Source organism: Neopelma chrysocephalum, unplaced genomic scaffold, assembly GCF_003984885.1.
Source record: "Neopelma chrysocephalum unplaced genomic scaffold, ASM398488v2 Primary Assembly neopelma1_64, whole genome shotgun sequence".
NCBI classification, from domain to species: domain Eukaryota; kingdom Metazoa; phylum Chordata; class Aves; order Passeriformes; family Pipridae; genus Neopelma; species Neopelma chrysocephalum.
Window position 1 is genome coordinate 4,070,291 of NW_020897721.1, and position 26,435 is coordinate 4,096,725.

General features: G+C 41.3%; 1 protein-coding gene across 1 annotated transcript in view; it reads left to right on the top strand.

The window, feature by feature from the left end:
* Positions 1-26,435, top strand: part of EIF2B3 (eukaryotic translation initiation factor 2B subunit gamma) — a 98,703-nt gene that overhangs the window by 47,442 nt on the left and 24,826 nt on the right. The window contains exons 5-9 of the mRNA XM_027683183.1: positions 1,188-1,277; positions 19,319-19,449; positions 20,098-20,291; positions 24,429-24,506; positions 25,188-25,336. Of these exons, the coding sequence (XP_027538984.1) occupies positions 1,188-1,277; positions 19,319-19,449; positions 20,098-20,291; positions 24,429-24,506; positions 25,188-25,336 (642 nt within the window). The remainder of the gene's footprint in view (positions 1-1,187; positions 1,278-19,318; positions 19,450-20,097; positions 20,292-24,428; positions 24,507-25,187; positions 25,337-26,435) is intronic.

The window sequence follows — 26,435 nt, forward strand, 5'->3', positions numbered from 1 at the left end:
ATAATAAAAGTGATTATGATCACAAGCATCTGACTTCAGCATGTTCTGGATTTAGCAGACAAAGTTGGATAGAATATACTGGTAAGATATGTTCATAATGAAGAATTATGAAATGCAGACATCAAAGGAGGAAAAATGGAACCAGAGACAGTTTCAGTTGTGGATTTGAAATATCTCTCCTTAATAACCTCTGATCAGAAATGCAGCTACAGGTGTCTTGAACAGCTCAGTGTAGTCCCTGACTGTTGTTGTGGTTTGTCTTTTTTAGTCTGCAAGCTGAATATTCTTGTGGCTTTCCTGTCCTCAGAACTAGTGGTGAGTGTTCAGACAGCCAGAACGCTCTCAAATAAGGCCACAGCTTTGTGGAATGGAAAATAATATTGGCATAAAATATCTAGCTGCTTTGAGACAGGTTCCAAAAAGGGTTTTCATTATCCAAGAGCAGAGAATGCATAAAGAGAAGCAATAGAAGTAATCAGTGAGTCTTTGTGATTTAAACTTCATTCTTAAAATATTGAAGCTGTTGGAGATTCCCGAGGTTCTGAAATATTAACCTGCCACTGCTCTGAAAATGAAGACTTCCCTGTTTGCCTTATGATGAGTGGGAGTTTTGCTGATCTTTTCCACCTTACTGGGCTGGATAAGCAAATCCTTTGTAATTGAGCTGTGGCAGTCATTTGTAATGTGTAGTGTAGGAAAGGTGAGCAGACCCTATCTCCTTCCCTTATTTCCCTCCAGGAAGTGTTGGAGAAAATACAGTAGTGTTGTTGTGTTTGCTAGCAGAACATGCTCAGCCTTGCATATTAAGGCAGGCACTTCGCCAGAAGCTTTGAATTATTGTACCCTGACATTACCCACTGTAACTTTTAGCACTCTGGGCCCATTACTTTGGCTTCCTGCCCAGTAATGTGCAATTTCCACTTACATGAGAAGATGTAGCAGGAGTAATGACTCCTTGGAGGAGGTGTTTTCTTTCACAGCAAATCAGCCCAGGGCCAGCAGGTGTAAGTTTATAGACACAGCCCAGTAATGGCAGCCTGCACTGTTCTCTTCTGTCAATCCAGCAGCAGATGGAAAGGAACAGACCTTTGCACACTCTTTACTATCCCCTGACCTCATTGCAAAGTCAAGCTCTTGTAAGTGGTCATGCAAAACTCCATGATTGTCCCTTTTTTATTCTTTTCCAGGCACCCCAGAATGCACATCAGAACAGGGCTGATGGATGCCCATCTCTACTGTCTGAAGAAATATGTGGTAGACTTTCTGGTAGAAAACAGGTAAGAAACCAAGCAACACACAAAGTAGTAACAGGTGTTTGCACTGACGTTAGGTTTATACCAGAACTTTTAAAGGAAGATTTTTTCCTAAATTACCTAACATAAAATTGAAATGTAAAAGAAACCAGTTTTCAAAATGCTTTAACTACACGAAAAGGAATGCCAAGCCCTGTGGCTGAGTTTCTTATTCAGATCTTTTTTAAAAAAAAATAACAGCATAAGTGAACAACTAACATTTTTGTCTTTTTTCTGCATCCCTTCTTTTTCTAATCTATCTGTGCTTTTTGGCTGCTCATTTTACCAGGGCTCCCCCATTGTTAGCCCTGTGAATACATTTCTGACCTTTGATTTCCCCCACCACAGTCTGTTTTGGCCTTTGCAATCACCTTCTCTCTGCCCCCTCACATCCACCACCGCTGCAGGTGGGCTATCTCTGTAGCATCCTATGTTTTTAGCTTGTGATGTTCCTCTGTCAAAACTCTGAGACCACCCACTGAGAGTAAGAAAAACATCCATTTATGGAAGTGGAGAAGGATCTTAGCTATAATATTTCATGAAACAGGCAAACCCCCCCCCATGTTTATCTTTAAAAAACAAACAAATGAACAACCCCCCTCACAGTAAGTAGTTCAGTTTTGGAATAATGTCTTGTTCCTAGACTTTTTATAGCCCTCTCGTGCCTATTATATATACTGAATGCTCACTGAGTTCTCAAGAGTTTTCTCCCCTTTTAAGTAAGATGAAAGATACAGGGGCTAAGTGTTGTGTTCATAGTGCATTTTCTTAGCAGATAAACTGACATGTGAAAAAAACATCGAGGGTGGGAGATTTATGTTAGTCTTGACCATATACAAATCTCGTGATGCAGCTGGATACATGACTGAAAGAGCTCTTCCAGAATAAGGGTCTGTGGGTTAAAATTAAGTGGAAAATCTGTGTTAACCTCCAGAGCAATTTCTTAACCATGCATAAGAATAAGGCTTATCCAATACTTTGACTGGTACATGAGGGCATTGTGCAAGTTATTTTAGTTCACATTTGTGTACAGAAACATGTAGGAAAGATGAGAAAGCTTCAGGAGCAGCAGATGCCTTAAACCTGGAATAAACCATGTATTCAGCATATTTCAGAAAGCTGGTGACGGTTTGGAATTCTTGTGTTTCCTGTGGTAGCATGAAGCAGCACTTACACTTTTCCTTTGTCATACAATACGTAGGACTCATTTCTTGAAATCCGAGCCATGTAGTTTTGCTGGTATTAGACATTTCTGGAATATTAGACATTTCACACATTCAGTTATTTTTCCCTGGTAGTTCATTCTGTTTTGAATTTAGATCTGTGGGACGGGGATGGTCTTTGTCAGATATGTCTGAGTAATAGTGGTAACTTCAGATTTCAAGGCTTTATGCTATTTCAGTTGAAACTGGTGAGATCTTTGACTTTGTCAGTCAGGATTTTACCTTTTATTAACCAAAACCAGCAGAGTGAAATCCTGCTCTTAACTCTTCCAGTCTCCCCCAGGTCCCCAAAGAACAAGTCTACTGGTTTTCTTGCAAGTATGACCGATTGGGGTTTTTTGTTTGTTTGTTTTCTATAGCGAGGTCATTCTCTTTCTTCACTATTTTTTGAGCCTGTGCTGCTTTTCTGTGACACTTCCATGGCAAATAGATATTTACAGCAGCTAGGCAGCATTTCTTAAGACCTGATAGCAACATCTGGATTACTAATGGCAGGTATCTGCTTCATTCCCTTTATTACACAAATGCTACTTATTCAGTCAATTGAGAGAGTCAATTGCAAGTAATGTGCTTAACTGGCAAATCTGGGGAATGGGACTTTTGCCATGAGGAATAACTTAGGCTTTCAGACTTCTGGCATCAGTGGGCATTTGCAGCTTGTTTTTCTTCTCTGAGGAAGGGGAGGACAGTGCATACCCAGTGATCTTTCCATGTTTGGCAGTAATATGCCAAGACTTTTGAAAGACCCTGTGGATCATTTTTGCCTCAGAAGTACTGACATCTACATAGTTATTTGGGTTTAAGGATTCTTTTTAATACTTTGGTTTTTAGTCTAGAGAGAACTTACAGTAAGATTTTGCCTCTCTGAAATTCCGCACCAGGACTGGAGAAGCTCAGGTGCCTTGTTTAAGTTGTGTGTGTTTAAAACTAACAGCAGGGACTGAAGTGAACAGTGAAGCTCTTGTACAGTGCCAGGAAGTACTGACACAGTGTACTTCCTCAATATTACAATATTTACATTGTGTTAATATTTTAACAGCGGGGTTTGATGGCAGGCAGAACACCTTTTTTCATTGTTTGTAGCGCAGTGAAGCATTTACATTTTTTCAAATATTTTTTTGACATGCAAAAGCTGAAAAGGTGTTGACCAGCAGTAAAAAATTCAGATGCTACAACTGGCTTTTGCAGAGGAAAATTATGGATTACTTCCAGGTCAAAGCATTACATGAAAACTCATGTGGTTATCTGTGTGGGATCTGTTTCTTCTTCAGTGAGTCCCAGCTTAGCTGCAAAGTGTTCCATCAAGCTCTCCCTGGGTGAGTGTAGTTTGTACTGTAGTTTTAGAATGTAGCTGCACCTGTAAGGGTAAATTGCAGTCAGATTAATACATGCATTGTATTTGTATTTGTTGTGTGGCAGCTTTGGAAAAAGGCTGAATGCTCACCTCCAAGATGAAGTGATACCAAGGTTTTTTTCATCAGCTTGGCCACTGTCTGTCTTTGTGGTACTAGACAGATACCTTGATTTTTCTGTGCACTTGTTTCCTCTTCTGGGTGGGATTGTTTGGAAAATAATCAGTATTTGTTTGGCAGCAGTGAGATTCTATGATGAGGGATGTTAGGAGAGATCGAAATACTGTTTGGTAGCCTGTAACTCAGTCTGTAGTCCTTTAATACATTTTTATGAACTATTTTAAAAGACCTGAATAGTAGATGATCCTGCCTGAAGTTTTATTGCAGTATAGCAAATCAAACTTTTAAAAGGCAGAGCTTGCTAGTACCTTTGAGTAAAAGTCAGAGGAAATGTTCTGTTTATTAGAACCTCCTCAAATATGTATGTCCAGACAAAAGTAAAAAAAATACGATGCCCCCAATGTTACTTAAACCTGGGGAATTTATTTTTCAGGAATGAAACTTTTTTCTCTTTCCTTGGAGGAAAAAATGGATTTTGTCAGTTAAATCTCCATTATTCATCCACCAGTTCAGCAGTGGATCCTAGTGAAATCAAGTGTGCAAGGGTCCTACCCTCTCCAAATCCACCAAGGTCAAACACTCATGTGGCTTGGGCAACAGCCTAAGAAATTCTTGCCCACGACAGTTTATTTCCTACAGCTGGAATTTGTTCCTTCCATTCTTTCCACACGTCTGTGTCACCAGGAGTAGGTTGATCAGCTGCAGCGCATTGGCAGCCTCTGCACAGCGATGCCAGTTCGAGCACTGGGAGCTCTGCCCTCGGATGGACGTCTCCATCCCTGCATCCACAGTGGATACCTGACACTGGTGACTTCTGGGTCTGTTCCCACCAGATTCACAAGAGTCGTAGACCATACCCTGCTACCACCTGTATTCATCCTGTCTGAACAGGGACTGTGACCTCATTGTGAAGCAGCTCTTGTTTGGGCTGAATTCTCAGCTTGTGGTAGCTGTCCTGTCCTTGGTACGTTTTATCAGAGGCCTTTGGTTCTTCCCCAGGTTCTTTTCTGCATCAGTGAAGTTAGAGTTGCTGAGGTTGGCCTCGGTAGAGAGTCTGTGGAATTGTATCACACCTCTGCACGGGAGGGAAGTCAGTTAAAAATCTGATCTCCTTGTTATTTAGGTGAGAGCTTTCGTTTCCTCAGCATTTCCTTTTCCAGAGTAAAGCCAGCCCGAGGATTCCGTAGGTGCTGCGCCTCGTGGCGTGGGAAGGCGGGCGAGCACAGGCCGTGTGTGCTGCCGGAGGTGCTCTGCCAGCACAGGGCAGGGATAGTTGAAGGTGAACACCTGCACCACACCATGAACTGCACAGTGTTGCTTTTCTTAAAGCGGTCGTTCCACGAGCTGAGCCAGCAGCGAGACAGAAGCAGAGGCTGTAGCTGGCTGGGGGCACGGCTCCACCCCACAGCTGGCGGGCCTCACACCCCTGGGGCCCTGGGGTGGCAGCCAGCACAGTAGCCAGTCCCTTTTTTGGCACTCTCCTGAGTGCTAGGTTGGAATCCTGCCTCGCTGCTGCATTCAGGGCAGATGGAAGAAGAGAGTCCTTATTCCCTTTCCCCTGTGAACTTCACGTGTAGCAGAGGGCAGGATCTAGGCCTGTGCCGTGTGAGCCCAGCGTGTTGCACAGACATGCAGTGATGCTTCTTTACTGTGTGCTGACACTTGGATTGCCAACAATCCCGGCAAAGCTGCTACCAGGAGAAATGTGATCGAAGTGATGTTGCATGGTAGCTTGTGTTCTGCTTTTCCACAACCTTTCTAAAGCTGTACCCTGGTGAAATAAGATAACTCGTTCAGGGGAGGGTGGGAGGGGGGCAGACAGATATAGGGTAACCCCTTTCCCTGTAAAGTTTTAACATGGAAACTTCAAACTTCTTTTGGATTTTTAAGTCTCTATATACATCCTGTGAATATGCTAGAGAGCATATGTAATGTGCATTTATAATATATGTATGCAGGAATGGCATTGTGCCCACAGTCAGTTGTGCAGGTATAGATGACAACATTTGTAATATGTGTAAGAATTCCACCTCATTGAGGTAGACTAGAAAGTCTAAAGGCAGATCAAGGCTGCCTAAAGCAAAGCAGTATGTGGTCCTACTTATTAGGTTGCCTCCCCAAAATCACTTTTCACAAATTTCATCAGTGCAGAGCCTGTCAGGAATATGCTAATCAGACCTTAGTTAGAGGTTGAGCATACAAAAAGCTACATTTCAAAATACTAACTTTGTAAATATAAGCACTTGACAGTTAGGAAGTGCCACAACTGATGCAACTTTCTGCTTTTGTATTTGCCCTATATTATGGTACGGTCTCCAGTTACGTGACTCTGTATGTTGTTTTGAGGGTTTTTTTCCACTCTGTGACCACTGCTTCATTTGTTACCTGAGATATTTGCTGTAGGAGATACTGTTCAATATTATTTGTAACTTCTATAGTTCAAGTGAAGGCCACCAGCCTTACTCACTGTTTAAACCCTGTTCTGAAGATAAGGTAAATACTTGGCTTTTGGATTCTTTGTGCTCATCACTGATACTGTAGTGCCCTGCACACACTTCATTAACTATCTTTCCAGCACCCCTTTTAGCGAAGCAGTGGTTTTTCCCCTTCTGAAAAGGGGAAACCAGGGTACACAAGAGCTGAAGTTTGAAGCATCTTCATCTTAAGTACGCCATTTTTCAATCCTTAATGTTATACAGAGAGCTCATAATGTTGAAAAAAATCTTTTCCATTTGGTGATAGCTGTTACAGGGTGACACTGATAAAATCAAAAGCACACAATCGGTGGCAAACTGCAGAAATTAGATTTACGTTCTGCATTCAGCAGTGTCTGTAATATCCTCTGGCAGAAGGGAATTACCAAAAAAATTTTAAAAATCAGTTCTTCAGGCATCATTCATTTGCCTTACATCTTAGCAGTTCTTTTCTCCCCTTGCAGCTCTCTGCCTTGTACATTTAACACACATGTTCTAACAAATGAGCCAGTCATTCTTCTGCCTCATTACACAACCATGATTCATCCTCAGGGCATAGTCCATCTTTGCACTGGGGGAAGAAGAGACTGAGATTGGGGAGAGAGGAAAAATAGGTGTGTTTTTAAGGGTTGTGTCATAATGTACACACATGAGTTCTTAAATAAGGTATAAGCAACATGCTTCTAGCTTTTCTTAATTTGAGTGCCCAAACTGTTACCTTGATATTCTTTTAAGTGTGTGTATATATATTTACATATATGACACTTTTAGAATTAATCAGCGAGGCTACTGTGACTCTTGCTAATGAAGTAGCTGTTATCAACATAGATTTATCACTTTCAGGTCAGCTGCCAGAGGGAGTTGGGATGCTCTAAGCTTCAAAGAATATCCAACTCAGCATTTGTGACCTTGACCTGGAGCATATTCTGTTTCTCTATGGAGCAGTACATGAACACTGCAGTTACCCTGCAGAAAAGAGAATGGAGCATGCCCAATATAGAAGGACTTATACCTTTTAGAAGTAAAAAAAATTAGCTGTAAAACAGGTCTCTTCCAAGCATGTGCAAACAGTGTTTTTTCAGACTTAGCTTGATGTAGTATGGGCACATTCTCTGTTTATAAATGTAACGCCCCAATGAAAAGACAACCCTGTGCCAAATTACAAGCATGGAAGTGCAAGAGCTTTTCAGCAGAGCAGATGAAATATTTTACCGTGGTCAAAACAAAGGTTTTTCCATAATTTTAATCTTGGAAATAGCTGAGATATTTTTGATGAAGCTATCCAAAAAATAATCAGCTTGAGGCAAACACCTGGCATAGGTAATTTCAGCCAAAATAGTTACACTTTGGCAAAGTTTACAAACAGATGAAGACAGAAACTTACAACAGGAAATGCCGGGCAATGTATCTATAACCACCCCAGCTGCACTACCACTGAGCGCTGGTTGTCTCAGATTTGGTGAAGGCAGGTGCCACTGTGTGTTTGCTCAGATGTTCTGGGTTTTCTGTTGCTCCTCAGAGTGGCACATGCATTTTCTGACATAAGAAGATCTTTGGACTTCATTTCAAAAGTCTGTGTTGATATATCTAAAACTAAGTTGACAACACACATCTTCCTCTTATACGTTAGGACATTTCACGTGCTTTTGTGGTGTCCTTCCTTCTTTTTTCCCCACCCCTCTTCCTCCTAAAAGCAAGGTAAAATTTTATTGTGTTTAGTAATGTGTTTTGTGAATCAGCATTTTGTCCTGAATCCAGTCCTTCTGAATTGCTGGGTGTAGAAAAAGCCACCGTTTCCCTGGTACAGTCACCTGGGAAGTGGGCAGCTCTGCCTGTGGCCAGCAGGAAGATGGGTGGTACTGGAAAGGCAAGAATAATAAACAGCAGCACTGTGGTCACTTCAAAAGGTCTGACTAAGCATTTGCAGCGCTTGTCCTGGGAATGCTGAGTGCTAATATCTTGCTTGCCACCAGGGAAATCCACTTTCCCTGAGGAGCCCTTCTCTTGGGGTGCACCCCGTGAGAGGCTGAGCTGTAGCTAAGAAAACAAATCAGCTCTTCCGCAGTTCTGGAGAGCTGCCTGCCAGGATTTGCCAGTAGAGAAACTCTTTTCTGAACTGAGCAAATTTGCAGTAAATTTTATAGCCAAAGTCAGTATGATTTGTTTACGAAGTTAAACACTGGATTTTTTATTTTTTTTTTTTTGAACTGCTGAAATAAATAAGAACAAATTGTGTGAGGTCATAGCGCTCTGCCGTTCCAAACTGCTTCAGCTGCAATCCCAGAACACGCTTCTCTGCTCGGCTCCCCTCCACTGTGTCCAGAAAGCCTTTGCAGGGCCAGCACTAGGAGGGGAGAGGAAAGTTTGCTGTCTCAGTGCTGTGTTCTGAGATCTGTTGCCCTGAAAAGAGCTGCAGTGGGGCTACCCTTCTCCTCCCCGATAAATGGCAGGGCAGTGTGAGATCTTTGGAAACTGGAGGTGTGAGTGACTGGCTCTGGAGCTCCTGCTTGGATGGCTGTGTGCTATGCTGTACACAAAGGCCCCCGCAGGTTTATATTAAGGTGCTGCCCAGACTAAACCAGTGCATTTTTTCTTTTTCCCCTCTAAATGCCTTTTTATCATTCAGGCTGTCACCTGTGTTTCCTGGCAAGGGCTGCTGGCTGGGGGAGGTCTGGCAGAGCTGAACACCCAGCTTTGGTGGTCTTTGTGTGGCTGCCTGAAAGATGGCTTAAAACAGAACCTGCTCTGTGAATACCTGCGAGTTAACATGTGTCAGCCGTGTGGCTGGAAGGTTTCTCTTTTGCTGTAAAGAGAGATTTTATAATGAATACTTTCCTTGTGATTAAAACGGATAAATAAACAAATAGCTTCTACAGGAAGTATACTGTGTGAAGACAGGGCAAATAGATTGTGGCTTTCCAAACAAGGAAAAGAAAAAGGGGAGGAGGGGAAGGGAAACAACTAACCTAACCCAAGTTCTTTCTTAGTGCATTTAATCTATTAGAATGTGAAATGGCAATTCATCTTTCCCATTTCCTTTCCTTGTCAAACATATCCAGCTGTTGGAGCTTTCCCTGCTCCCCAGTAGAAATGCCAAGATTTGAAATTTGTTGATGTCCACCTCCTCCAGGGTATCATTACTGTTATCATCTTTCCATGGTACCAATCAAGCTCACTCCTGAAACCTCAGGGGAAAAAACCCTAATGATCCTAACTAGATTTAAACACATTATGATTTTCAGCAAATGCCTTCTGTAAGAAATACAATTCCTTTTCCTGTTAGCAACCTGCCTGGGAGCAGACATATCTTTGGATGTGCTGAACTGGAGCTGATCAACTTCCTGAAGAACTGCAAAGCTTTCTGTGAGACCATGATATGCCATAGTGGCCACGTGCCTGAGATGGTGGAAGCACACTTGGTTGCAGCACAGCATTCTGTGCGTGCAAGCTGCTCCTAATGAAAATGTTTTCCTGAAGTAAATGTTAAAATGTGTTAATTTTGTTCTCTGACTGTGACTTACAACACTTTGGATTCCCTAAAAAAAGGAATTTAGGGAGGGCATGAAAAAGGTCATTCAGTTTTAGAATCATAGAAATATTTAGATTGGGAGGGATGTATAGCAAGCAGTCTCTAGTTCAACCTCCTGCTCAAGTAAGTCTAACTTTTGTGTTGCTCAGGGGTTTTTTTTGCAGTTGAGTTTTGAAAATCTCTGAGGATGAAGACTGGGCCTTGTCCCAGGACTGTACCACTCACTGAAAAGTTGTTTTCTTTATGTCCCAACTGGAATTTCCCTTGTTGCAGCTTGCATGTGTTGCCTCTTGCCCTTTTACTGTGCACCTTTTGGAAAAGTCAGGCTGTCTTCTATATCACTTCACTTGTGGTAGTGGAAAACTGTAATCAGATTCCCCTGCAGCCTGCCCTTCTCCAAATTGAACAAACCCAGCTCCCCCTGCTTCTTCTCCTGCGTCACATGCTCCTGGCCCTCTTGGTGGCCTCAGCTGGGCTTGTTCTGATCTGATAATAAACATTAAAAATTGTTAACTGTTCTTTCCACTGTTTGATGCAGTTTCAGTTTCCTTGGGTAGCCTTCAGTCAAGTTGACTTTTGCCTTCTTACAAGATGTGGATTTGGAACCAAGGAGAAATGATGAATCTTTGACCCATCTTTGTGCACTTTTTTCCTCCTTTTTTTCTCCTTGGACAGTATTCTTCTGCATTCTTTTATTGGTGCAGTCCATTTTCTCCACCCAGCACTACTTGCATGTAAGATAATACTTTGGGTGAAGTTACTATCTTACCTTGATGGACATTTCCCTGTGAGGATACAATATTATGATATCACAAAAATTTCTCTTGCAGTGGAAAACATTATTCCCTTGTATTTTATATTCAGATAATCTGAATGTACAATTTTCAAGAATTCTTCCCCTCTCTGTTTTGCTTCTAAAAATCTCTTCTTCCACACCACCTCAGTCACTGACTCATCCTTCTGAAATGCTGAGTCCCCTTTTACTGACAGGTTGAACTTTTGGTAAAGAGAGAAAACAATAATTGTTTTCCTAGTATTCCACATCTCTCATAGTTTTTGTATTCTAGGTGTAGGTTCAGTGTTAAATTTCATTGTGCCTTAGCCAGTCAAATGAAACATGAACAATAATAAAGATGTCTGTAACACTGTTGCTGACTTTATTATTGCATTGAATTATCATGATATTTTAACTTCATACAGAAGTTAGAATAGAAAGGAGAGTAAATGCTACCAATGATGATAGGGCACACATGCATGAATGGAGTAGCTAAGAACTATCTTCTTTAAGTCAGTAAACCGTCGTTCAATCAGTAGTGGTATTCTGAGTTCTGTTTTGAATGTGATAAATAGCTAGAGTGTGAGGTAAGGGCTGATCTTAGAACAGTCTTGAATCAAAGAAGAGCAACTGCAAATTTCTTAAAGTGAAAAAATAAAAAAGGGAGTAAAACATTTTAAATAGTCTGTGGGAAACGCTGAGTGCTGTCTAGTTAAGTTACTGATTTTGAAGAAGTTCAAGACCTGAATGGAGAGAAGGAGGGACATTTCCCTAAATCAAAGATGCAGAGATGAACTATAGCCCACACACCATTTTACACCAAACTTTTATGGATTAATACCATCTGGAAAGAACATTATGAATAAAAGCAGGCTTGTGAAAAAGAAGAGATGGGATTCACTGGCCAAAAAGCTTTCTCTTAAAGTTCTTCAAGAAAGGATAAAGTGAAGAGCGAAAAAAACTTTAGTCTTATCACAGACAGGAGATCATGTTGCAAATGCCATGATAAAAAGAACAGAAGAGTTGTCCTACAGGGAGAAGTGGAGCAAGGATTAGTAATCAATGGAGAGGACAGGAATTTATTAAGGTAGAATGATTGATGTGGAGAAGGGTGTAGAAATGGTACTTATACAGGTGGAAGCAAGACTAAATTACACACCAGAGCTTCCTGTTTATCTCCCAGAAGTTGTTAAATCAAACCAAGAATGGGTCCATTTGATTGCAGTCCCCCAAACGCTGTACCTGCATGGAGAAACATCAAAGTGATGTGGACATCTACAGTGCCTTTAATGCAGTCTCAGTGGAATGGGGTGAAAGAGGTTGCCCATGTGAAGCTACAGCCACGTCTATATTTTCAGACTTGTCTGTATAAGACATGTCAGAAGTGTTTGTCAGTTTATCTAAATATATAATTACGCACCTTAAGTTTAAGTAATTCATCAGTTTATGGATACTTGTCAACATTTGCATCCTATAGCGTGTTTGTTTAGGCACATTATCAGAATGCCTCTGTTTCTCTTTCAGAAAAGGAGCCTGATTTCTAAGGCACTTAGAAAAAAGTTGGTAACTCAGACACAGATGGCTGCAAAGGTGGAGGTGGGAGAGAATGGGGAAAGATGAGTTCTGGCAAGGAATCACGTTTGTTGCAGGTGCGCTTGTTTTAGAAGAATGGGATGCTGTCTGGGAATGAATGAGATCCATTCCTCAGCAGTGTGTACAACCTGCCAAACACCCTGGGTGGCCTCTGACGGCCTCAGAGACTTTTTGGTCAGAGAGAAGTTCTAAAAATGTCTAAACTTGCTGGCATTCCCATGCAAAAGCTGTATTAGTTGGGAGCTGTGGGGTGTTCCTGGCTGTTTGGCAAGAGGGCAGAGTTAAGGTTACTTAGATGACCTGAGCTGAGTGTGTGCACGCTTTCAAAGGATTTGAGTATGTAATTGAGGAGTTTTAATTTCTGTGGTCAATTTTTCAGAAAGCTGCCTTGTTTCCCAAAGGGCTTTTTGGCAGAAGTGGAAGTTAGATCCCTGCTCCTTTAACTGCATCCAGACTTGGTGGAACTTGAGAACAGCTTTTCATGTGGTTTGCATCCATACCATCCCTTTCATACTTTGATCTGGATCCTCTCCGTGTTGCCGTGTCTGTGACTGCCACTTGCATGTCTTCTGCTTTTCCTCCATCATCCGGAATGCAGGGTTTTGGTGGTGATTCTGCAGTTTTGGGAAGTCATTCATAAACTCCAGCCTGCAGAGCAAAGCTGTGCAGTTTTACTGGCTCGCCGTGTAATGGCTTTTGAATGAGTCACACACGCTCTTATGAGCGTTGGGACTATGTTGCTGTCAGACTTGAACGCTGTAGTTAGAAAATAGTATGGAAAGACAAATGAAGCACAACTGCAGTCATGCGGAATTACCTTTTAGTAGAACATTTCTCAAAGTTTCCTTGTCTTCTCCGTAGGCTTTTAGCTCCAAAAATAAAAAGAGACACTGACGAATAATTAATTACTATGAAACTGAGGGGCGGGTAGAAATATATTTACTCTTTTTGTGATAGAAATTTTGAGAGTAGAACAGGACAAATAAAACATAGCAAGATGTAACAGATGTTTGATGGTATGATGGGTGTTGCAGGTTACTGAATTAGGCACAAGTAAGTGCCTGGTAGTTTATTAGCTTGCCTGGTTGCTTTGGAGTTTTCCTGTATTGTAATTGGTCTTGAGTACACCAAACAAAGGCAAAAGGATTATTGCAAGATATAAGGGCAGAATTAGCCTTCTGCAGGGATGTGGCTCACCCTATAAATTTATCATTTGATTTTTTTCTTTTTGTATGCAACCCTTCTGTGCTTTCTGCACATTCTTAGCATGTCTCAGAAATTCCAGCATTTTTAGTAGTGAATCAGTGAGAAGAAGGGGAAAAGGCCTGTAATTGCTTTTTCCATTGAGCTTGTTAAAACCACGTTGTGGGAAATGGACCCAAACACTGTCTTTTAAGTGGTGTTGAGTCTGAGGCAGGTGGTATTAACTCAGGACTGCATTAACTCTTTTCAAATCTCTTTCCTGTTTCCTTGAGGAAACATGCCTGGTGTATATGTGTGGCAAGGGCTGTTTGCCTGCCTCTTGCATTGACATTTTAATTTGGTCCATGATATAAATATCATTTCCCTAATCCCCCTTGCCCTGACCCTGTTTTGTCTTTTCTTCAAAGTGAGTTGACTTTTTTTTCTTTAAGGAGGGGGGAGGAGATGGGAATGGTGGCTGCTCTAGTTTGGAGCATTAAATGCTCGGGGGAAAAAATCTCAGAGTAACTGTTGTTTCTTTCTTTGTATTCACATGGAAATTTTTAATCTCCATCAAAGGATCAGGAGAAAATAACGTTGAGATTCAACAAGAGAGCTCCCAGCTTACATGGAATTTTTAAATGTTATTTGGCTTTATCCTTTAAGCGATGAGAACCATGAACTATGTACCTACAGGGTTCAGAATTAACTTTTCTCTTTCTTCCAACACACCCTCTTTTTTTTTTTCTTCCTCCCTCCCTTTTTCTTACATCTTTATTGTTCTGCATAAACATGCAACTTCTTTCTGGCCAAAACTGTAATTTGCCTTAGGATTTGTTTAGTTGTATTTATGTATACATTTCTAACATTAATTATGAGCACCAGTCTGAAATACAGCCTCATGTTCTCCTTTTGATGTGATCTGGAGAATCTCTGTTGAAGGCCACGGAGCTAAGATCAGAACCCAACCCAGTGTACGCTTGCATAGCTGTACAAGAGCTAACATTTGCCTGTTAAAAAATAAAAAAAAAGGCAAAAGTGGGTATAAAAGGGCTAATGATCTGCTTGTTTGTAGTGGGGAATCACAAACACACTCTGCACCTGTAGGTGTGGCTGACTGTGCTAAGGATGGTAGCAAGGGAGGCCCCTGCAACTCTCCGTGGAGGGTAACAGCAGATTTCACAGGTGGGTGCTGGCAGCAATGGTAGATTTCATGCTTCATCACAGATTAATAAAACAGGGAGGATATTAAAATGCTAATACTCATTAATACTATTTTATGGTGTTTAACATTAAACATGGAAAATGAAAATGAATGACAGCCGGTAAATGGAACTGACACTTGTGTTCAGGGTGTCCAAAGCTGGTGAGAACTAGCTGCAGGAAGTAAAAGCTGTGGATGCTCCTTTTCCTGCTGTGGGCCAAGCCAAACAGCACCTACTGGTACCTAGACTTGTGCAAGCTCACCTAAACTTAGACTTAATTAGACTCTTCTGTTATTATAAAATACTTCACAAGATTTTTCTCTTTACCAGGTTTGGTCAGAACCATTATTTTCTGTGTTATATGACAGACAGAGTCTCCAGTAATACATATGTCTAAGAGCAGAAATCACAGCCCATTGAAGCATAATTGGGAAATACGTTTTGCTTTTTTTAAGTGGTCAGTATTAGGTTTTTTCCCCAAAACTCTTCTTGTGTTTCAGTTGGCTACATTGTTCTTCATTTCTTGCTGAAGTTTCAATAAGCTTCCCTTCATCCCAGAGGCAGTTGCATTTCAGCAACAAGTAAAAGTTGGCCCTCTGTGGGCCATAATGTAATGTAATATAATATAATATACATAGATACAAACTTAATTCTGCCATATCATAGATGGTTGTAAGTTTATTTGTGGTTAAAAGTCACTGAAAGCCTCTGCATAGCTGTGTTTAAATATGAAACTTAAAGATCTAGCGTGTTTTCACCTAATGTTCTTCACAAGTAAAACTTTTTAATTCAGCATGAACCTTATCTCTGCCTTTGCTGAGATGTAAAAATCCCAGAAACACTGGGAATACATAGCAGTGCACAGAGACCAGGGGTAAAGGGATTCTAAAGGTTTAGTTATGTCTCTCTGTTAATAACAGTACTTGGTAAAATTATGGTTGTCTGTCCAAGTATCCATTTTTGTACCTTAATGTTTTAGGTTTTAAATAAAATCAGTCTTGAATTTTCTAGGTTTATAATGCCTGGGTCTGAGTCTACAGTCTGCATAGCTGACTGCAAGTGACTGATGTGTGCTCTGAGCTATTAGGTACATTTAATATAGACTTTTCCAGAAGGTTCTTTTGCTTTTAAAAAAATCATCTCTTGAACTCCCAGCTTTTTCTTGCACTTGCACCATGAATTTCAACTGCCCAGTTGTCTTCATTTCCCCCACTTATGCACCGTCTCTTGCCAACACCCCCTGTCTGTGACCTGCTGGGTAAATGGCAGATTCCACCCCAGAGATACTTCTTTTTACATGCTTAAAATGTGATCAGTATCAACCCCTTTCAAAATTGCTGCCATCTCCTCTTGTTCTCAGAGGGCGGAAGCCACATAAAGTGCATGTCCCTCCCTTCATTTACAAGCAGCCATTTAGTGCCACTCTCCATCTTTGGTGGTTTAACTGAAAACCCATGACTTTCTGTTGAGGTGAAAACAGAACTTCGAAAATCAGAGTTTAGGGAATGAAAGATCATGGAAAAGGGCTTGTTGCTTGGGCTAGATTTTATGAAAACATATTTATTTTGGCAAGTGTTTCTCAAAAGCAGGTTCATGTTTATGCTCTCTACCGTCTGGATTTTGCAGTGAGGTGTCAAGAGCATGCTTACTCCAAGCTGGCTTAGAATTGGATTTCTGCCAAAATTTTGTGTGCCCTCCTCTCCTTCCACCCACCCCTCTACTTTCTTTTTCTGGGTTATACAAGATTTTTCCTTGTGTTGATCTCAGTGGGTATTTAGCACATCTTGGTGCTAAAGAAAACAACAAGCTTTAGAAAAAGGGGGATCCAAGTTTTAAAACCTGAAGAGAATTAAAAAAGTTGCTTTCTTCACCCTATGCACTCTTATGCTTATTTCTTTTTAATATAGGTATGTGAAGTTCAGGATTTGATTGCAAGAATTTTTAGCACACTAGACCAGAACCTTTTTGGTTTGTTGTCTCCTGTATCTAGATTACAGGCCAGTTGGTTCTTCCAAACTCTGCTAATTTTTTTCTCTCTTGATGGAGGGTCGTCAGTCCTGTGCCTCCTTTGATTTAAATTTCTTTCCTAGTCCCAGCCAGATGTTTGGTTTCCCCCACTGTTGACAGTCAGATAACAGTCTCACTCTATCACTTCGTATATCTACATTTGCAAGATCCGTTACAAAAAATTCCCAAATTTTTCTCACAGAGGGCCTTACTGTGTATTTTTAATATTTTCCAAAGGCAAATTCCTTTAATGTTGCATATAAATTGCTTGAACAGCAAGCAAAGGAGAACCTTCCTGTTTTTCCTTTTCCAGTAAGAAGGGTGTGTTTCTGAGCCACGTCTTATGGATGACCTGGAGATTTGCTCCACCTTTGGCAAAGGAATGTGGCTAGCACTTCACAGAATTGCAGGAAAGCTTCAGGAGTTTGGCCAAGAAAGATTAGACCATCAAAAACCAGGCAAAACTTTGTCTTTCTCCCTTTCCACTGCTTTCATTTCCTACCGTGTTGTGTTGTCCTCTGCATCAGACTATTTAAGACTGCCAAATACTTGGGTATTTTATAGGTAATATATCTTATAAATGCCATAGCCAGCCTCTGAGGGAAACAGAGGATTGTCGGTTTTGGATGAAGTATAAAACCCAAGCAGGAAATCATTGCTGAATGGCACAGCTGCAGGCAAACATTGTGAGCTAGTAAACTGCCCATCTGCACAGCCACACGTGTGTGGGAGCGCGGGGCCGGGGCGGCCGGGGCAGAGCGCGCCTGTAAGTGGTTAGCAGGGAGAAATTCGGTGATTAAAGAACCAAGTGTTTTGCTTCGTTAGTTCCTGAAATTCAGCTATCTGAAGGTGATTATAATCTTATTTTCAAGAAGGAGGAGAGGCTGAAGACGTGGAGCTTTTCCTTGCCTGTAATAAAAAATAAAAGCGGAATTTCAGAGCCGGGGGTGGGCTTGATCATCCCACTGCAGGGATGGAGGATGTGGCACAATCTGCCGTTGAGGACTGAAGGAAAAGTTTGTCAGGAAAAAGGAACACACACTGTATTTGTTCACAGGGCTGAGCTGGCAATCACATCTGAATCTTCCCTTCAAAGTTAGAGGCGGGAAAGACTACTCTGGTCCTTAGGTTTGCTTCACTATTGTTGACCTGAACAGGAGCCTGGGTGGTTTTTGAACTGAATGTTTCTTAAAGTTTGAAGTGTGTAAGGTCCCCCTTCGCTAGAGATTTTGCCAACCAAAATAATTTTCATGATACTCATTCTAGTACTTTCCTTTTGTAATTTAACCTATTAGTTAGTTCCTAGTTTTACTGTTTTCCATTCTAAATAACTCCTCTTTCTTTGTGGGTTATTGTTTGTTGAGTTCCTCTAGCCAAGCTCGGTGTGTTAGTTCTCCCAATCCTTCCTCTGAAGTTTAGCACTTCCTCTTACACATGCCAAGTTTGAGTTCATTTTCCGCATGATTTTCCCAAGTACTACTTTAAATAATCCACAATTCAGTAACTAAATGGAGATTGTTAAAATAATGAAACAACAACAATAAAGCTCTTTTAAGACTGCACTCCAACTGTAAAAGCTGTTGATTTGGGTTTTTTTCCCAAATACTTTATTGAAAAATAAAATTATCTTCTCGTAGTCAAATTGGAATTAACAGGGTTATAATCCCATTGTGCAATAGACTGTCTATGCTGATATTTGTCATTTAGGAGAGTTTTTTCTTGATTCATTGCAATGTATAAGTCAATGCAAGAGTAAAGATAATGTAGAGATCGGGGTCCTTGTTTAAGGCATATGTAGCTTGGGTTAAAACCCCTTGTGTTTTCTCTTCCTCCTAGTATTGGAATGTCAGAATGGATATAATAAAAATTGAAATTTGTAGGCAGGGAACATGGATGTATTGCCAGCTGAAGCCTTTGGAAGCTTTCTGTTCACTGATGTATTTTGCATCAGGGCACCTAAAGAGCATCAAAGTCTTAGGACCTAAACTAGTTAAAACATGCTGATTTCTCATGGTTAAAAGACTGAATCTTTAAAATGTTCTGGAAGTTTTATGTGAACAAGAATACCATTAGTGTATGCATCATAAATTTAAGGATCTGATATTTCATATATGCTTGAGCATTTCCATGTTTTTATCACAAAGAAAAGGAGCTGCTTTCCTTTTTCCTCTATACACTCTTTATTCTCTCTTTTTGTGTCAATTGATGCCATTTTTTAAGCCACATAAAGAGGATTTTGGTTGTTGTCATTATAATGTTGGTACTTTCTGCATTCCATCTGCACACAAGTATGAATTGCAGTGTGAGGCTATAATAAATTATAGGTATCTCTGTTAAAGTATAGGGGAATTAGTTCTAAAGATGAAGTTTTTTCCTTATTTTCAGTCTTTCTTTATATTTTAATGCATTAAGGAAGCATGTGACTAGTGGACATTGTCTTAGTGTCTTTCAATACCTGGCATTTTGATTTATCCTCATGAAAAATGTGCAAAATGCCTTATAATGTTATGCAAAGAAAATGAAGACATGTAAGTTTTAGCATTCATGTGTGCATCTCCTTCCCCAGGACAATCACATCTCTCCGGAGTGAACTGATTCCACATCTGGTTAGGAAACAATTCTCTTCTCCCACATCATTGCAGCAAGGACTAGACAACAAAGAAGAGGACCAAAAGAAAAGAGAACAAGCATCCCTAGGTCAGTACAAGTATCAAAAATTTGGGTATGTGGAAGTTTTAAAGTCCATATGCTACAGCTGAGTTACTGAGTAGAGTACAGAATTAGCCTGAAACACTAGTTTGGAGATCTGGGGTTTTTTTCTCATGACAAGAAAGATTCTAGCAGATTTCTTTTTCAAACAGTATTATGCATTATATAAATTCTTTTGTCCTTCCTTATTTTGATGTAAATCATAAACAAGTCAGCTACGGGCTCTGTAATTTTTCTTCCAGAGTACAGGATATATAAATGCATTTTTGAAAATGTAATTTTAGGAGGGAGTTCTTAAAATTGCATAGGACAACAGGCTAAGCCTTAACCACCCTGCACTGGGAACTGGACAGGATCTCAGATCTTGGAACCTATTTTTAACATTTCCGCTGTCTCCTTGTGTGACCTTGGGCAAAACATTGCATCTGCCCTGATTCCTTGATTCACACCTGCAGAATAAAAATAAGCACTTACTCACTACATGTGATAAAATCTGTTAATGATTGCTAAGTATCCAGCCATTGAGATGAGGTGAGGCAAAGATTTCCCTTCACCAACACTATTTTAATGGTATTCCTCTTCAGAAAGTATTTCATTAAGTCCTGTCTTAACTTCATGCATGTGTGTGTTCTCCAGACATTTATAGTTTCATAAAGGAAGATAATAGCTTGCTGAAACCTGCTCCAGATAACTCGTGTTGGAATGATCACAGAGGAGATATGACTGAAACTCTCCACGAAGGAAAAGTGCGCTGCTACGTCCATATAATGAAAGAGGGGCTGTGCTACCGAGTGAACACTCTTGGGCTGTACATTGAAGCAAACAGACAGGTGAGGAAAATACAGAATCTTGGGAATACAGCAGTAGTTTATGGCACATTTTACCCTCCAGGAGTGGCTCCCTGCGATACAGCTGAGGAGTATGTGGGAATTGAACCACTGCCATCTTATCTAGGCACATCGCCCTGCTGGTTGCTGGATAGGGATGTGAGGCCAGGAAACAAGTCTGTCACTAATTTACTCCATGGCTTTGATTTAGCTAAGAAAACCTTCACCCCACGCACTCCCATGTTTTTGAGGGGCTGGGGCAAGACCTGCAGCCAAAGAGCCAAGAAGTGTGGAAAATAAGGATGGAAGTAGCTTTGGTAGCTTATCTAATCAATGTCCTCCATGTCCTAAAGGCAAGATCAGTTCTGACTGGACTCTTCCTAGTAGATGTTTGTCTGTGATAATGACAAAGGTTATTAACAATTTGCTGGAAGACTTAAACTACCCTATTGCCTAATGATTTCCATAATGAAAGAATTATTTTATGAACAGGTTTCACTACAGTGGTACTTCGGGTAAACACAGAGGTGAAAGGTTGATCTGTTGCAGCATCTGTTGCAGCTTTCACTTTCACACTACTGAGAATTCATAAAATAAAAAAATCACTGGGGAGGATTTGGGAAATCCTGTACTAGCTAATGAGCTGCTGAATAAAAGCTCTTAATATGTTTGTGGGGTGGAGATTTGGGTCTTTTGGGGGAATTTTACTACACTGGCTGATGCAATGTACAAGTTCTCACTTTGCTCTGCTAGTGATGAACTTCGTTGCTATCAGGAGTGGACAGCTTCCTCTAGTTTTGAAAGACTTAGAAGGAGTGCAGTAAGGAAAGACTCAGGATTTGTGGAAGTGGGGCTGGGAGGGCGATAATGTTGTATTGGGAATCCTGGAAGTGGTCACTGCCTTGCATTTGCTCTCAGATTGAGCTGATTTCATTTAAATAACACGAATGGATTAATTCATGCAAATCAGAATTGCAGCGTGGCAGCGTGAGTTTACACACTGGAGCTCTTTCTCCTTGGTGCCTGTAGAGGAACACAGAAATAAAATTATTTGCTTTGTGGCTGGAGACATGAGGAAGAGAGGCAGCATTGCTGCCTGTCAGAAAGAGAAAACTTTCCCCAAGAATAGCAGGAACAAGTGTGCCCAAAGGGTTAAAGGTGAACACCGCTTGCTAGGGGAAGTGTGCGTGTACATTTGGCAGCAGCCACTTCAGTAAAAAGTTATTGACTTAAGCCAGTCAGACTCCATGTGGGCTTTTTTGTGTTGGTTTTTTGTTTTTTGGTTGGTTGTTTTTTTTTTTAACCTAAATATTCTACATTTTGGTCAGTTCAGGAAATACGTTTGCTCCTGGGTGGTACAAAGAATTAGTGTTTTGAAATCACATTGGGGCCTTCAACTTTGGAAAGGATTTTCTTTGAATTTTTAACTTTTTCAGGACGGTAAAATTTCGAAGGAAACTATGTTGAGGTAAAATGTAAAATGGACCTTAATGAGGAGTTGTGAGAAAGGAGTTCCTTTTTTCAGTGCCACCACGTTTTGTTTGTCTTGCTGATCCTCATAAAAGATACACAATTCATTTGATCTGCTTTTTTTACCTGTTTTGTTGGTCATTAAGGAAGACTTTTGGTATCTTGTTTGTCCTTGTCTTGGTCTTCACGGACCTGATTCTGATTCCCTTGCTGCAAAGCCAGGACCTATAACATAGAGGTCCAAAAGGACAGGGTTATAGAGCAGTAGCAGTCCAGTCCAGTAGCTGCGGGAAGGAATGGCATCCTAACCCATTGCCCTTCTGGTGAGGAAACAGTTTGCTCACATCATTTCACTTCCAGCTGGTTTTCTGGATGCCTGCAGCCTGTGTGTGGGCAGGTGGGTTCAGGAGGGAGTTATCTTCAATAGCAGGAAATAGTTTCTTTGTAAGATGAATTAAATCCAAACACATCTTAAACCTTGCTTTGACCCAGGCACTCCCTCTGACTCCTGCCCCCAGTCTAACCTTCCTTTTCAGAGTAAAATGCTTGAGCTGGTAGCTTTCTTGGGTTACCCCTCAGGCTGCACTACCATTGACTGATTCTAATAAGGTCTTTGCTCTGGCCAGTAAAATCCTTTATTTATTTCACCACACCACCTTTCCACTGAGGAGGGCAAGAGCCTTTCTTCATGTCTTTCCCCTCCCACAGATCAACAGTGGATAGCAGGAATCTTTCCAGCCTGTGCTGTAGGTATTCTTTGGTGTGTGTTCCTTGCTTGGATCTATGTGTCAGGTGAGGACAACATCCCTTCACCCAGCCAGCATCATCTGGGTGGATTGACCTAGTTTGTGGTGTTCTGGTAAGCTGGTGGTTTTCTGTAGTGCCTGCACCTTGGACTGAAGGATCTAATCTACTCTTTTTTTTTTTTTTAATAAACAAAACACAAATCCAGTGGGAAGGACCAACTGCAAGATGTAAAGAGCTACAGATGTGAAAATGTCTACTGGGGACAACAGGCAAATAGAAATGATAGCTCAGATCTGTGATGAGCTCACCTCACTCATCTGAATGAAGCATCAATTGTGAAAATTCTTACCGTGTGAAAACCAGCACTATTTATCCATCCTTGCCTGCTGGAAGGGAAACAGGCTGGTCATATTATGAATATCCAAATAATTTCCTGCAACTATCATCTCATTTGAGATCTTGAGATGTATTTTCTGATCTGATCCCATCTTCTTCAGATCTATGGGATTTGCTTCTAGAGGTTCACTCCCTAGCCATCAGCCCTTGTTATCCCAGCTTTCTAAGGAGGTCATTTTACACAGTTGTGCTGTATGGCAGCTCCTTCATAGCAACTTTGGAAATTGCTGGCATCATTCAGCCAAATTCAACAAAGCAATAAAGATCTCAAAGATAAACTTTTCTAAGAGTTTTGTAAAAATAGGTGCCTGGGTAAAGAAAAGAGAGACTTAATGAGTGCTGCTCCCTCCCTTTAGGCAAACCCAGTTGCACCATCACTGTGCTGAGACTCCAGTTGACCTCCCAGATGGACAGTCCGTGCAAACATCCTGGCTGGCCAAAACAGCATGTGGGGAGCTCCACAGCAGCCCAGCACACCCTGCCTCTCTCTCAGGAGTTCAGTTTGCTGTGGCACACGGACCTCCTAGCCCTCAGGCATCACTTTGCCACCTTCTGAGTCCCCCGTGTTTCTTTGACTGCCATCTCTGTCCTACCGAGACACATCATACATTGCATCACCCCTGCCAGTGACTGCAGCACCGTGTCTGTGCATTGCTGCAAGGCTCCCACCTCCCCTGAACTCCCCGTCCGGGCTGTCATCACCTCCTCTGTGGTGTGTGACCTTGGCCCCAGCCTGACGCCAGGAGATGCAGAATGCCTCAGGCTGCTCTTTCACCCACAAAAAGAGGAATGATGGAGTGATATCCCATCCTCCTGCAACTCTGGCTCCTCTTTCTCTTCAGGAACCAGTTCAGAATTGCTCTCCATGGATTTGTTCTTGGCTACCTCACGGGCTGTGTCTCTCTCTATTACCATCGCTGCTTTGCCTGCTTATCTAACACCTGCCTTCTCCCTGTCAAGAGCCTTTTCTTGTGCAGCTTTCTACCATCTGGAATAGCCACTTGATCAACTTTAGTTTCTTTCTGCTTAAACATCTGAAATACAATTTTGTTGCCTCTACCTCGGTGTGCTACCCTGTGGAGTGGGTTTAACATAGTCATCTTTTTAAGCCAGTTTACTGATTTATATTTGGTATTATTTGCTTCCCTCCCTTGCTTTACTGAACAGCATAAAACACATTGAGCAGCAATTGCAATGGCAGATGCTGGATATTGTAATAACGTACAGGATGTCACTGTGTTCAGCTGCTGCTGATCCACTGCTTCTCCACAGGTGGGAAGCCAAGTTGAGAGGAGACATGCAGTGCACTGCAGTGGCGGTGTGTACCTGTCTCCTTTACAAAAGTGGAAGATAATAAATCACACTTGGTGGACATTTAAAATGCAGTAACCTACCTTTTCCTGTAAATTAAAATGTTTATGTCAGATGCAGTAGTGCATTAGGAACCAGAACCATCTTTGAGCTGTTTATGTAATGTGTGGGTACAGCACTGTCATGTTAACTTGTGATGTGGGTTTTTCCATCCAGGTTCCCAAGCTATTGCTTAATCTGGGTCTGGAAGAGCCACTGGTTCATGGGTCTGCACAGATCACTGACAGAGGCATGGTAAGTGCTCCCTTTTTCCATCTCTGCTCTTTCAATACACTTTGCACACACTGTGCTTCAAAAATTGCTTGCTAAAATTCAGTTCCATCATTGGAAGTGAAGCTGAGTTCTGAAGTGTGGAATGGCAGTACAGGTGATACAGCCCAGAATCTCCTGTAGACTCACCCATGGGTTCCTGCCTTTTAATTTCTGTCTTTTAAGATGTTTGGTAAAAATTCTTTCTTACTCCCAAGACCCCAGTGCAGTCTTTTGTTCCCTAATGGCAGTTCCTGGTAGTTGAGCAGTTTGCCTCCCAAAGGACACCAAACCCAGAAGGGATCAGTATTTTAGCTTCTCGCTAAAGCATTTTGGTTGAATACCACCTTCAAGCCTCCCTTTGACAGGTCTCACTGGGCAAACCTGAGTGAAACCAGTGAGTACAAGCAGGCCTGTTCTTACCTTACTGCATGAGACCTACAGAGCCAGAGCTGCTAATGGAGTTTGACCAAGCTAATAGACCTTGAGAAGACTGTCCAACTGCCCAAATTTCTGGATCTTTCCTCTGCCAAGGATCCCTCGGGGTAGAGCATGGTAAACTTTGTTGATGAGTGCTTGAGACACACTGTTTAGGCGAGGTGTATGGAGAACACATATTGGAGAAATCCTTGTGCTTTTGCTAGTTTCTGTTGTTTTCTTCCATAGGTGGGATCAGACAGTATCGTTGGGTCATCCACACAAATCGGGGAGAAGACATCCATTAAACACTCCATCATCGGCAGCATGTGTACCATAAAAGACAAAGTTAAGATAACAAACTGCATCATCATGAATTCTGTTACAATTGAGGAAGGGTATGTTACCTTTTTGTACCTTGGTTCCCTAAATTTGCAGTTTCTTTTTCTAGATAGGTCCTGAGTCAGTAATTGTTGTCCTGTAAAGAATTCTCAGCTGGAAGAGATGATACCAGAGGGTGTGTTTCTAAAGACTGAGTCAGAAATAAGTCTCTATAAGCAGTCTAGTAGTGCACAAGTGAAATGAATTAATGAGAGGACTGCAGTCTTGGAACATAAATTTCTTCTTTTTACAGTAGATCCTGTCATCTTCAGAATGTGTAGGTAAGTCAAGTGGATGTTTGAGTCTGTATGAGCTTGAGTGCCATTCTTCCAAGCTTTATTTCAGTGGCTGGGTCTGTGAATAGACCTAAAATAGAGGCACAAAACATATTTTGAAGTGGTACACTTACCAGATAGAAATGTTCTTCTTGCCTCTGAACATTACAGCTTTCCCTAAAATGTCATTTTCTTTGGCCCTTTTCTGTTGTCCTGCAGCTTTACTTTACCATTGCCTATGCTGAGTAATAGAATAAATGAATAAACTTTTCAAAGAGAAAATCTACCAGCTAGCAGAGGTTTCTCATGCACTAAAGACATTGACTAAATAGTTAGCCTTGAGCTCTACATTTCCAAATGTGGGAAAAGTGGCCTATCTGTAATTGTTGATGTCTGCATGCCCCCATCTTTCCATACGTGCTGGCTTCCTGTGGATGTCAGTGGAAAGGAAACTGCTGATTGAGTCTGTGCAGACCTGTATAAATTCCCTGCTCCTTCATGGCTTGAGGTTTTCTTAGGGCCTCAGGAAAAAGGCCAAGCTCTTAAAAAATGCCAAGTTGGCTCTGAAAGTTGCATATCTGAAAAACATAAAACCCCAAAGGATGTGGGGTCTATGGAGGATACTACTGTTACATAACTAAATTACAGGTAAGTATGGTACCTTACCACAAAGTGTTTGTCTTTAATAGAAATCCACAGTAATTTCAAGCACATCATAAATCAGAATTCCATTGAGTATAGAAAATAGCTGGTTTCCAGTTCAATCACAGATGGATCCAGTATAGCTGTATCACAAGCACTGCTGTCATAAAAAGTAGAGGAACCTCTCTCATTTGATCAT